At 39.0% G+C, this 12,904-nt stretch overlaps 1 protein-coding gene across 1 annotated transcript in view; it reads left to right on the plus strand.

Moving 5' to 3' along the window:
* Positions 1 to 12,904, plus strand: part of LOC116900706 (nuclear factor 1 B-type-like) — a 203,720-nt gene that overhangs the window by 173,840 nt on the left and 16,976 nt on the right. The window contains 1 exon segment of the mRNA XM_032902412.1: positions 9,585 to 9,673. Within this exon segment, the coding sequence (XP_032758303.1) occupies positions 9,585 to 9,673 (89 nt within the window).

Below are 12,904 nucleotides of genomic sequence, written 5' to 3' on the forward strand. Positions count from 1 at the left end.
CTGGATAGCAGAGCAGTTTGAAAGGAACAGTATGTAAAATGTTACATAAGGAAAAATAGGCTATAGCTCGTAAGCCGGAGCTGGGAGTAGACACCTCGGCTCTTCATTTGCAAGTCCTCTGTGTTTCTGTGAGGTTTATATATGTATGAAGTGTGTGCAGTTACATGCGCCCACTTACTCAGCTCTAGAACGGCCTATCTGGAGTTTGCTTACTGTCCTCCAGGCCTTCCCTTTCCCAGGCCAAGGTGATCAGCTGTGTGTGGTAAAGGTCACCACGTGCGGAGTTCAGAGAAAAGTGTGTGACTGATAGCTCATTCAAGACACTTGACATTTTGCAAGGTTAAAATAACAAAACAGAGCACGAGAGAACTGACTGTAGACATCTGTATATAGTTATGGAAATACCAAATAATAATTAGTGGCTTTGCCAGCCAATGGCTTTTCAACAGAATTCTCTGGAATGTTGCTTTTTTGACCTCCTAAAGTACTATAATATGAATGTGTTATAATTACTATAGTTATATTTAACAAATGTATGTGATCATTGTGCTTTTTAAACATATGCAGGATTTATAGGTTTTGGAAACATGGTTTTTTTTAAAATCATACATTTCTTTCAGAAATATTTTTGTCATGGGACTTGCTATTATTCTTTATGACACATCTCTAATTTCCAGTTAATTTTTAATTCAAAAAACATGCCTCCATTATTTAACCTTTAGCCCCAAACACATTTAGAATATTATAACCAATCCCATGCGTTCAGAAGCAATTGTCCTCTCTCCTCGTCCTACGCCAGGGCAGCATTAGTTTGTATCAGTTAAAATTAATGTCAGGGTCTCCTGCAATGACAGTTGCAACAGTATATTTGTGCCAAAATTCTCTCAACATTATCTAAAGAAGCATCAAGAAAGCTTAGCACAGTGACAACATGGACCTTAATATAGGCAGAAATCTGGGAATCTTTTCATCTGAGGAATGTATAGGACCAACGTTCCTATAAAGACGGCCACTTGCTATTTAAGTGGTCAGTACTGAATAAAGACCACTTATAATGTCATGCATTATCTAAGTTCAAATGTGTTTGCTACTTATGAATATATGGTATATATTAATCCTTGGAAGCGAAAAGCCATATATTCCACAGTTACAATTTGTAAATACTGAATAGATAGATAACTTATCTCTTATGTAATGGAATTTTGATTTGAAGCTATGATTTTGAGGCATGAAGCAAACAACGTAAATGTATATCACACGACATAATCATACCACTGAGCTGAAGCACTGGTTAAAATCTATTATCGTCATCCTTTCCAGTTAAGAACTGTAGGGATGAAGCTCTATAGTCATTGTACTGGAATGGAGAGAGCAAAATAGTTTAAATGACTTCAGTAAAGGTTATTCTTCCTCCAGCAGAAACGAGATTGATTTACTGTGTCCTCCCATTACTTTACGAAGATTTAGACGAGACCACTCTTCTAAGGGCAGCTCCTAAATGCATTTGGCTTAAAGCTCTCCGTGATGAATGCAAAGGAAAATGAAGGGGTCCATGAAATAAAAGTGATCAATCATTTTATATTAGCTAGGAGAAATTCAAAATTAGAAAGGCAGTGGCTTTAGGCCGAGGGAGCTCTTTTAAACATTCCCCATAACCTTTAATATACATGACCCTTTAAAAATAAATATTGTCACCAGGTACATTCTTCAGTTCCCGTGGATTGCTTTATAGAGATTTATCCTTTCAGCTTATGAAAAGTATCGATGTGCATTGTTGCCTGCCATTTTCCCCCTTAGAAAAGAACTTTAATATAGCTTACATAAATTAGAGCTAACAATAAATTTAAGATTGTCGAATGTTTTTGACTGTCTTCAAGCAACCTTCCCACAAGATGACATTGCGGAAGAGCTCTCACCGTAGCTGTTCCTAGCGCACGCTCACACTGACATTTAAATCGAAATGTAAAACACTAAAGTACATCCATATTGGCAGATTCGAGGAGTGAAGCCCGTGCTTTTATGGTTAGTCGCTTGTTACTCAGTTATTAGTCGTTACCCATCGGCAAGCTCCTTTTAACAATAATTATTTCTGACGATTGCCAGTTCCTAACTACCTTGAAATATTAGTTTTTGTGGGTTTTTTCCTTCCAATGTTGAAATTTCACCTATCATATAAATACAGTATCTCACTTGAATTAAAAAAAATAGAAGTCAGTTAATTCCGGAAAGCGTTTCAGGAAGGTCCTGTAGAGCTGCTGCTAGCTTGTCATTAACAAGAACCCTCCCTGTGAAGAGCACCCTCAGCTCATTTAGATGATCAGGACTCGCCTTTATGGCGTGTCACTGCCTTGGGCACAGTGAAGCCTGGTACTGGTCTGTCTTTGGGGTCACTGGCTGGCTTACTGTATTCGCCAGCGGTGTAGGAGAAATCCAAACCAGAACTGTTTCTCCTAGAGCTTCTTTCTGCTTTAACTTTTCTGTTGGAAGACGGTGCGCTCGGTGGCTTGAAGAACTCTGGGGTCCTGCTTTAGCAAACTGGCCTCTGCTCTGTGCTGCCAAACACTTTGTCTTGGTTTGGAACACTTTTCGAATGTTGAACACACCTTCTCTGACTTCCCTGTGTAGAAGTCCTGCTTCCTGCCTCGCATGCACTCTGTACACATTCCTTCCTGTTGACGGTGACTTAACGCTATCTCCCAAATTCTATCTCCCTGAGGAAATGGGAACCCTCTAGCAGAGTGTTAGATTTTGCTTAGAAGGAATGGGCATTATTTTATAAGTCAGGTTAAACAATGTTAATATAAATGGGTATGATGAGGAAACTCAGTTAAATTCCTTGTATGCTAAGCTTCAAAATTTGTTTGCTATAATAGGAACTTTAGTAATTTAAAATAATATAGCTTATTTATCATCACTTACAGTTCAGTGGAAGGTTGCTTTCACAGCAGAAACCTTAGTAACACACATCAATACCATGACAGTTTGACAAGATTTATTGTAGATTGAAACTAAAAGTTTGCAGCTAAAACACTTCCTGTGTAGCTGTAAGAGACCCTACCACATACAGCTATAAGAGACCAGTCAATGAGTTACACACAGACCTTGACACTCACTGGAGATTGTAGGTAGACTGAGCAGGGAGCTGCTTTGCCCTTCCTTTAATAAGACAATCAAGGAAGCTCCTACTTGTAAGAAGTAAGGCTTGCTCTCAGTCTCAAAAGGATGTCCTGGCTGGCTGTGCTGTCTGTGACTGGAGCCACTGGCTGAGTGCCTTGTCACTGTGGATTTTACTGGTGCTTGAGCTTCAGCAGTTACGTCTCCAGTGTGGCCATGGAACACTGTTACTTCAAGTCCAGTTATCAACTAGTTATGCTGAAATATTTTCAACACTTTCTCGGTGGAATTTGGAAGCACTCTTCATTACACTAAAGATTTCTGTTACACAAAATAGCTTTTAAAGAAATTGCTTCCTTAGGATTTCTTCTTTAAAAAAAAAAAAAAAAAAAAACTAAGACATGAAGTGAAATCCTGTTGTAATTTTGTCCTGGCAAATGACAAAGCCAAAACCAAAACTTAAACCAAAAAAAAAAAAAAAAAAAAAAAAAAAAACAGAAACAAAACCAAAAAAGCCCATTGACAAGTCAGTCATTAGAAGCAAGCAGTTGAAAACGGACACACGTGGACTATCCACAGGCTTCTCCGTAGAGCCAGGAAGCAGGCTATCAACACAGGCCATTCTTAGTGCGACTGTTATCATAATTGACAGCATGACGCAAAGGCCTATCACATGACTTCTGGGTAGGTATGTAAATGGTAAGAGGTCACTTTTCGAATGTGCCTGCTGAAAAGGAAACATATCTAAAGGAAGTTTGAGTCAAACTGATGGCTATGCAAATGTTTAGCTTTGGGGCGAGTTTTGAAATTGAAAAAGAATTCTTCCATCATCTGGCTGTCTTTTATTATTTATTCCTTTATTTGCTTTTCCTAGTTACCAAAGACAAGGCTCTATATATAGTATTTGAGTTAATGTCAAAATAAAATTATTTTTAATTCAGTCTTAAATTTCAATCAACAAAAACACAGAAATTATCTTCTTTCCTGAAATGAAAAGCTCTCAGTAGGAAAATTCTAAAGATTATATTTACAAACTATTTGAGCTGCACATGAAGCTCCGGATAGGCAAGAGACAATGACAACATGGTGGGGTGGAGCAGTGACAGGCATGGTGGGGTAGGGACAGGACAGGCATGGTAGTGAGCTAAGAACACAGGTTTAGGAGTCAGGACTTTGGCCTCTGCCCTCCGATGGGAACAGGTATGTCTGACTTTGGACAAGCCTTAAAAGGGAAAAGGGTCTAGCCTCTAGCATTCCTAAATATCTTAAATGTTATAGGCATGAGTAGCTTCCATTCAAAGAAAGGATCCCTTATTTTCCAACTCTTTAACATGTGACTTATAGTCAGTGATTTTGATTATGTTCGTGGACTATTCATGCCCATTTAACTTTATTCTGTGAAGTATCAAGAAACATGGCTTCAGAAATTGACACGGTGACTTTTGGGTACCAGGATGGTCTTGATTTTATTTCGTGACAGTTTCCTCATGATCATTAACATTCCACAGCATCCATCCACAGTTCCTTCCAGTTACTCCACAGCGAGTAGTTCATAGTAACAGAGGAAAACGTTACCCATCCAGTCAATGAGTGGAAATCACAGACACTCAAATGATGCTCCTTTTTGTACACTTCCATTGCTCCCCTCCCCCAGTCTGCTACCCTGAGCCATCAGGAGAAGTGGGGAAACTCAATAGAACACATAACATACAATTCAGGGTATCCCCCTGGAGCATTTTGTAAACTTAAAATAAAGTGACAAGGTAAACTTGTTCATGTTGGTAATCAGTTTCACATTTAATGGTTTAGTGGGTCAGTTAAGAACTCTCGTTCGCCATCATGGACGACTGTTAGCACATTGCCTGTTCGCTGAATGTGGCAAAGCTGGTCATTTTTCTTACTTTAATCCCCCCCCCCCCATTGCTATACGTTTACTAACCAAAGTCCCCATGAATAACCACGAAGGGCCATCATCTGAGTATACAACCTTGAATTTAAGGCCATATTGATTCTGGGTGGCATCAGCGACTTAGTGTACTTAATTTGAGTATAGCATCTAAAGTATTTCCACTAGGTGTTTCCCGCTTATGCACATTTTTCATTTTAATTACTTAATCAGTTGAGATTCCCACCTGGTTCTGGGCTCACTATATGACAGCAGATGGCCTAGAACTTCTGATCCTCCTGCTTCTGCCTCCCAAGTGCTAGAAGTATAAGCATGTATCAGCATCCTTGGTTTTCTGTGGTGCTGAGGACCAAGGACCAAACCTCGGACTGTATATCCTGGGCCAGTGCCCTCCGGACTGAGCTACACCCCAGCCTCCTTGTGCAGATACTTGAAAGAAACCAGACGGTTTCTTTTCTGTCTTTTTTTTTTTTTTCTTTTTGACACAATTGCTTCTGAATTGTGCCAGGTACAAAGTTTCCCTTCAAAAGGAGGAACTCTAGTCTGAGAACATATGTAGGGACGTCTTCATCTTCACCCCTTTCTTAGTAGTTTGCAATACTTTTTATTTGACCCCTATCCCTGTACCCATTACTTTGTGGGGTGGCCCTGTTTCTTTCATTTCTTACTTCTTTTTGAATTACTGGGCACAATGGATTTAACATATGGCTTTATAGAAAGTCTTCTTTTATTTTGGTAGGTACATATAAATTAAATAAGTAAAACAGCATGTGGCCGTGTATTCTGTACAGATGTGCGTATTATTAAGTCTGACTTTCCGAGTGTAAGAATTGGAACCAGCCCCCCCTCTGCACAGTCACATGGCACTAACAGACTGAGCTTCCAAGCTTGGCTGCACGTGGTCTTTTAAGCTTGACTGCTATGCGCTAGGAGACCACCTCTCACACTGCGAAGTAAAATACTCAGAAAGCTCACACTTACAGGAGTTTTGAGCTTTTGAAAATGTAATTGAGATGGAAGGTGTATGTTTCTGTACCAGTTAAAATTCAAATTGAAAACTTGATTAGAAATGATTGACAGTTGAATTTTCTAGCACTGAGAACAATGGCTAGGCCAGTGGATTGCAGCATCCCAGTGCTTCCTAACGCTTTAGTACAGTTCTTCGCGTATGGAGATCCCCAACCATAACATTATTTCATTGCTGCTTCAACTGTAATTCTGCTACTGTTGTGAATACGATATAAGTATATGATATGCAGGATATCTGATATGCAACCCCTATAAAAGGGTACTTTGAACCCCAAAGGGCTTGCAACCTACGGGTTGAAAACCACTGAGCTAGACTGTCGCCACTCAAAATTTTAAAATGGTTATTGCTTATTATTTAAAATCTCTTTAAAGCTTAAAGAGAAAACTATGCTTAGCATCTTGAATCATAATGAAATATTTCACATGTTCTCCTAAAGAAACTTAAATACATTTAGTTTGAGTCTTTCAGTATTAAAAAATCTGTTCTGAATTTGCCTGGTCAAAGAGTATCGTGGTTAAACAAGATACTTACGAACCTGACTTTCTTAGACACGCCTGTCAGAGAACTCTCTCATAGTAACAGCTGATGTTTACCTCAGCCATTTAACTGTTTCCCTTACCTACACCCTTTAGATCTTTACTTTATTGGCTAGTTTATCAGTTGAAAGATAGTTTAATAACAAAGGTAATTTAAAGAAGAGCGAGAAAGAAATGTTATTGCTTAAGGAATAACTTGGATCGAAAGACGGCTAACATACAAGCTGGCACAATTGTCTTTCTCGGACACCTTGGACGTGTACACGCTGCTGGCCCATAATATGGACAAATCCATTCAAATTTTACTTTACAATTTTAGTTAATGAACAAAAGTTAATTCAATATTTATTAGTATCTTGCCAACTTCTTTGTCACTAAGTTATTGTTAAATATAATCTTCGGTCATTTTGTACGTATGTAAACATCTTTTCTGCTTTAGAGAAAATATAACTTTAAGACGTGTGTATATGCATGCATATGTATGTATATATGTATATATACATAAGTGATAAATGGAAGTAACTAGTTACGTTTAGTATCTTTGAAAGTATATTTAGGAAAGAAACTCAAAAAGAAAGAAAGAAAGAAAGAAAGAAAGAAAGAAAGAAAGAAAGAAAGAAAGAAAGAAAGAAAGAAAGAAAGGAAGGAAGGAAGGAAGAAAGAAAGAAAAATGTTGATTTTAAATGTTCAGGATGAGGCCAAAGATTGCCCACTTGAAATTTTTAGAAGTGGTTATAGAAAAAAGCAATCTGCATGTAACTAGCCAATTTACATAAGGATCCTTCCAGAAAGACAGTAGTAGTCTCTCAGCCTTTTCTGAGATAGCCTGCGAGTGGCACTCAGAATCTTAAGGATTTGTGTGGAATTACCAGCTTTCTGAGAGAGCAGAGTCCCCTAGACATTAGCCTGTTGTAGTCATTAGCAGGATGGGATGTTGTGTGCCCGAACATACATCCCGCTTCTTGAAATGCTGACCTTACTCAGCACTGGCATTCACCGGTAAATGGATCAGTGAGCGAGCGGCACCAGGTGAACTCAAACGGGTCATGTCGTTCTCTTTCAAAGCTCATATTTTGAAATGTGCCCCACTTATTTCTGAAGATAAACAGCATAGGCTAGCACATTGAATTTCTGTTTGGAAGGCCCACTCAGAAAATTTGAAAAACAAACAAACAAACAAACCAGGAAATAACCCAAACCCTTCACTGCGGGATAGGCCAGTAATCCTAGTCCTCAGAAGGTTGAGGACATGTTCAAGGCCAGCCAGAGCTACATAGTGAGGTTCTGTGTGTCCACCCCTGCCAATAGTGTCCCTCAAAAACAAGTCTCACAAAATTGCTTCTCATACACTATAGACTAAACACATTTTATTTTTGAAACAGCAGAAATATGTCACCTGTTTAAAAATGAATAAGTATACATTTTCTCCTTTATACAAATTATGGCCTGTTTACTGAATACCAACTTTTTATTGTATTTATTTTCTATTATGACTTCTTTGTAGCGTTGAGCTAAGCAAACCCCACCCACCCAGCACTCTGTACCCTCCTCTGTCTCTGTCTCTGTCTCTGTCTCTGTCTCTCTCTCTCTCTCTCTCTCTCTCTCTCTCTCGCTCTCTCGCTCTCTCGCTCTCTTGCTCTCACTCTTGCTCTGTCTGTCTCTGTCTCTCTGTCTCTGTCTCTCCTCCCCCGCCCCCTGTCATCCCCTCGGGTAGAACTTTTTTCCAGTTCTTTATAAAACTATTGTTACTTTAAATATCTAAGTATTTTAAAGACCCCTTCAGAATTGCAGAATTCATTTTCAGAACAAGAGCCATCATCCTGAAACCTCAGGATCTCTCTCTTAGGCTCTGCAGAAACTGGAGTCTGACGGGGAATAGTCCACATTTTAGAGTACCGTGTTTTCAGGACGGGGTTGAAGCAATTTGTCTTAAGTTTAAAGGCTTTTTGGCTGCAGTCGCCATCTAGAAACGACCACAGAAGAGGGGAAGAGGGACAAGCCAGGGTATTGCTTTCAGCAAGGCACCTCTTTCTATGTGAGAGGTGGTTATTTACAACCTGCCTTTCCGGAGGTTAAAAAACATGATCTTCTACTCCCCGCCCTCACCACTCCTCCCACCCCTGCAACGCCAGATAAGTTTACTTTCTTAAGCATAAAAATAAGCAATATATCTTCTCAATAAATCTGCTAGCACTGTAGGGCAGCTGTTAGCCAAACAGAACTGGATAGGGTTACCGAGAAGCATCCTGAAGAGTGGGGCCGATGTGCAGATCTAGGGAGAATTTGTCTCCGGTCCTGTTCAGTGCCTTCTCCACCTTCTTCAAGTGCAGGGAAGTATTTACAGTGTCATGACTCTGAATTTTACATACAACTCAAGCTCATTTTTGACTCTTTCTGAACAATGCCACTTTAGGAGAAATGCAGTTATTAACATGGAAAATGGGAAGCCGTGCAGCTTCTCTACCTGTCAGGGTGAACACAGGGCGGGGACTTTCTCCTCTAAACTGCATGTCTCCTGTTTTGCAAACTGCATGCTTTACAGATATTGATTATTTCCCTTTGCACAGATGATTTGGTATGTCGCATAGAAAAAAATGCATTTTTATTTCCTTTCTAAAATAATCTCTCTATTGAACATTATTAACGTTTTCTTTTATTTCAGCTTGATTTATATTCTAATGCTGGCTAATTGTTACGTTCTAAGCACTCGTTTCTCTGTATGCTTTAATTAATAGAGGAGCATATTGCAATAACTTTTTGTGCCTAAGGAAAAGTCTGAAAATTTTGCTTTACAGAGTAATATTTTTTGTTTTGTTTTGTTTTGTTTTTCATTTTTTTTTGTTTGTTTTATTTTTTGATTCTGTTTGTTTTCTTTTAAGTTGCCTCTTGGGAAAGTAAGAGTAATGCCATGTTCAGTACTAGTTTGCATGTGTTCATTTAAATACTAAAAACTGTAGTACTGCTCGATCATATCTGACTGCTAGGTTTCAATTGACAGCTGAGGATTTGTGACTGGACCATGAATCAAAACGGCAGGCATTTATACCCCAGTACCAGTGAGGATACATTGGGAATTACTTGGCAAAGGTAACATTTTAATTATTTCCAACCCTACACTTAAACACTTAAAAATTACATGACCTAGAGTGTTTGTTTTTAATTAGCTGTGCAGAAAATATGTTAAAGCTTTAGTTGTTTGGCTTCATCATCCCCATTTCCCTCTCCCTCTGTTTAATTCCTGTTTCAATGCAGCATCAAATGAATCTGGGACTCTGGCATCTGTTAACTATCATTGGAATTTCTCAATACTGTCAAACGTTTGGGACAATTTATAACATTTTTGGTGGGAGTCGGAGGAGTGGAATTTGACATTTAGATTTAAGGGCCTAGAAATGAAATCATAGCTTTAGGCGAGATTTTTCTGCTACCTGGGGATAAAACATTGGTTTTTCTATATAATATGCATTTTCTTATTTCAACTCTTTCCGCTCCTGCTAACTCTAAGTCCTTTTTATATCATTTATTCATCTTCCAGTGGGGGAAAGACTAGAAGAAAAAAATTTAAGTCAGTCAACTTAGCTGTCATTCACAGCACCAGTAAATTTTGGAGTGGAAAGACGACTCTGTAGTTAAAAAAGAAAATTTAAATAGTTTTCATATCTGATTACGTACTGATGTAAATGACTTTATTAGATTGGCTGAGAAAATTCTTTGAAATTAGTTTTAATAATTTATGTTTTGATTTTAAGAAATACTTGTAAGGTAGTTGTTATCTTTTCAGAGCAGCTTGTGTCAAATAAATAATTTGTGGTACAATATATATTAAAACATCAACCTGAACACAGGGAGTAAGGTAATCCTCGAGTCCCCTCACAATAGAGCCAACATAGTTTTTATCCTCACTCTGATTGTTATTGCCTGATTTTAGTGTTTGTGTGAAACCAGTTGTCCAGGTGTGTCAGATATGAAGGAGATTCTTCATTCCACAGCGGGTGGTGATGGAACCTGCTGTGGGCTTGAGGAGTCAAATGTTTCCATTTCTCAGATAAAACCTGGGTAGACGCCTATCTGCGTTTTCTTTTTTTGTTTTAATTTAAAATTATATTTATCCCTCTTACATGTGTTTTGCCTGCGTGTGTGTGTTGTGTGCCATGCACACGCTTGGTGCCTGCAGATGTCAGAAGAGGGTATTTGAGTCTTTGGAATTAGAGGTAGGGAATGGTCGTGAACCATCAGGTGGGTGCTGGGAACTGAACCGCAGTCCCCAACAAGAGCAACAAGTGGTGCTTTTAACTGCTCATCCCTCTGCAGCCCTGTACCCATTAGTTAATTTAACATTAATTTTAGTTAATTTAAGTTATTACAATATGACTTTCCCCATTTATATATAGGTAATAATATCATCTTTTTAAAAAATCTATGGTTCTTCCCCAAGAAGCATATATTAGTACAGAAAAACCCATATAATGTATACTTATAAATGAAAGATAAACTTGACTTAAACAGTCTCAATGATTAATGAATGATGCTTAATTAAAATGAATGAAAGTGGCTTGAGTCTGAGTTAGTAAGCTATTTAAAGTTAATTTAATTACATTTGATAACAATGTTTACACTAGTTTATTAAGTAACAATCCTATACTCCATGCTTTGCCTATCACCAGAATAGCCCATGTTCACAAGGACAGCAAATTAGATGGAAGATACTCATCTTTCTAAATCTGATTCTGGCTGTCAGAACTTTGTAATGGGTAGATTACTGATAGGTCGTTACTTAATTTAGAATAGGATAGTGTCTTGAAATACATTGAAACCAACGTGATGTGGTTTGGATGATTTGGTCTGAGTAGTTCTGGAATCAGAGCTTGATATACCCCAAAAGAAAAGATAGCCCACATATGGGGAAGAATGACCAGAGTCACTAACAGTCCTTGCAAAAACATTGGTTCATCCTGACGCTCCCTTTCCCATCAAGAGAGTTGATGTGGGCAACCAGCTTCAGATCATAGTGAATCAGCGAGGGGGGCACTGCCTGAGTTTATTGACTTCATTTATCCCGCGTCTCTGAGGATACTAATCTTTCTTTGGTTCAGGGCAATAAGCCTATGAGATGGTCTGACTGACCAACAAAGCCCAGGAGTTCTCTTTGGGTTGCCTCTGTTCTTCCTGCCACATTTCAAGAAGGCACGTGGTTGGTGTTTCAGGTGTGTGTATACATTCTGTAGGGATTCAGAGTCAGGAGCAAGGGTGGGCTGTCGTAAGTCCTGTGCTAGTCACACTCACCGCTCTCTGAATCTGCGTATCACAGTTCAAAATAAACATGTGCAGATGAGACAGCAATCTGCTTTGCTTTGCTACCATTTTCAAAGACAGACATGACTGCAGGGTATGGTGGAGCGTGCCTTTAGTCCTACCATGGGAGGCTGAGGCAGGTGAGTCTCTTGAGTTTGAGGAAAGGTGGTCTACACATGATTAATACATGGTACCCTGAAGTTGTTTTAAGACTTGGTGGGTTTTCATTTCTTGATAGAACACTGAGAAGAAAATCCTAACTGCCTGTACCACTGTCACTTTCAAGAGAGGTCGGGACAACCAATGGCACAGAGTCGTCTCAGTAGTCTGACAATATTAGGGAAAGATAGATTTGTTCAACCAGAGACTTGAATGACTTGAAACACTCGGGTGCGTTGCTGCCTGGTGTGTCCTCTCTGCTTTCTTTCCTGAGCTTTGATATGGTAGATAAAGATTGTTAGGCCAGAGGCTTGAATGACTGAGCTTTGATATGGTAGATGCAGATAAAGAACAGGACACAGTTCATGCTTGTTGTGGTAACTGCTCATTGTTTTGGTTGCGGTTGTTGTTGATTATGTTTTTAATTAAAATAAAACTAGATCACTTTCCTCCCCTCCTTTCCTCCCTCCAGCTAGAAACTCTCCAATCCCCCATGCTCCCCTACTCTCAAGTTGATAGCCTCTTTTTCTTTGATTTTTGTTGTTTTACACACACACACACACACACACACACACACACACACACACACGCACACTCACACGTATGATCATGGAGACTGTAGATCACAATCCCCTATGGGGGTTGCATATCAGATATCCTGTATATCAGATATTCACATTACAATTACTGTAGTGACAGTAGCAAACTTACAGTTATGAAGCAGCAATGAAAGTAATTTTGTGGTTGGGGCCAACATGAGGAGCTGCATAAAAGGGTCACAGCATTAGGAAGGCTGAGAGCCACTGCTGTAGATAGGAAGGCCAGGGAAAAGCACATATTTGGATCTGTTTTCTTTTGTTGGAATTG

Source organism: Rattus rattus, chromosome 1, assembly GCF_011064425.1.
Source record: "Rattus rattus isolate New Zealand chromosome 1, Rrattus_CSIRO_v1, whole genome shotgun sequence".
In the NCBI taxonomy this organism is placed as follows: domain Eukaryota; kingdom Metazoa; phylum Chordata; class Mammalia; order Rodentia; family Muridae; genus Rattus; species Rattus rattus.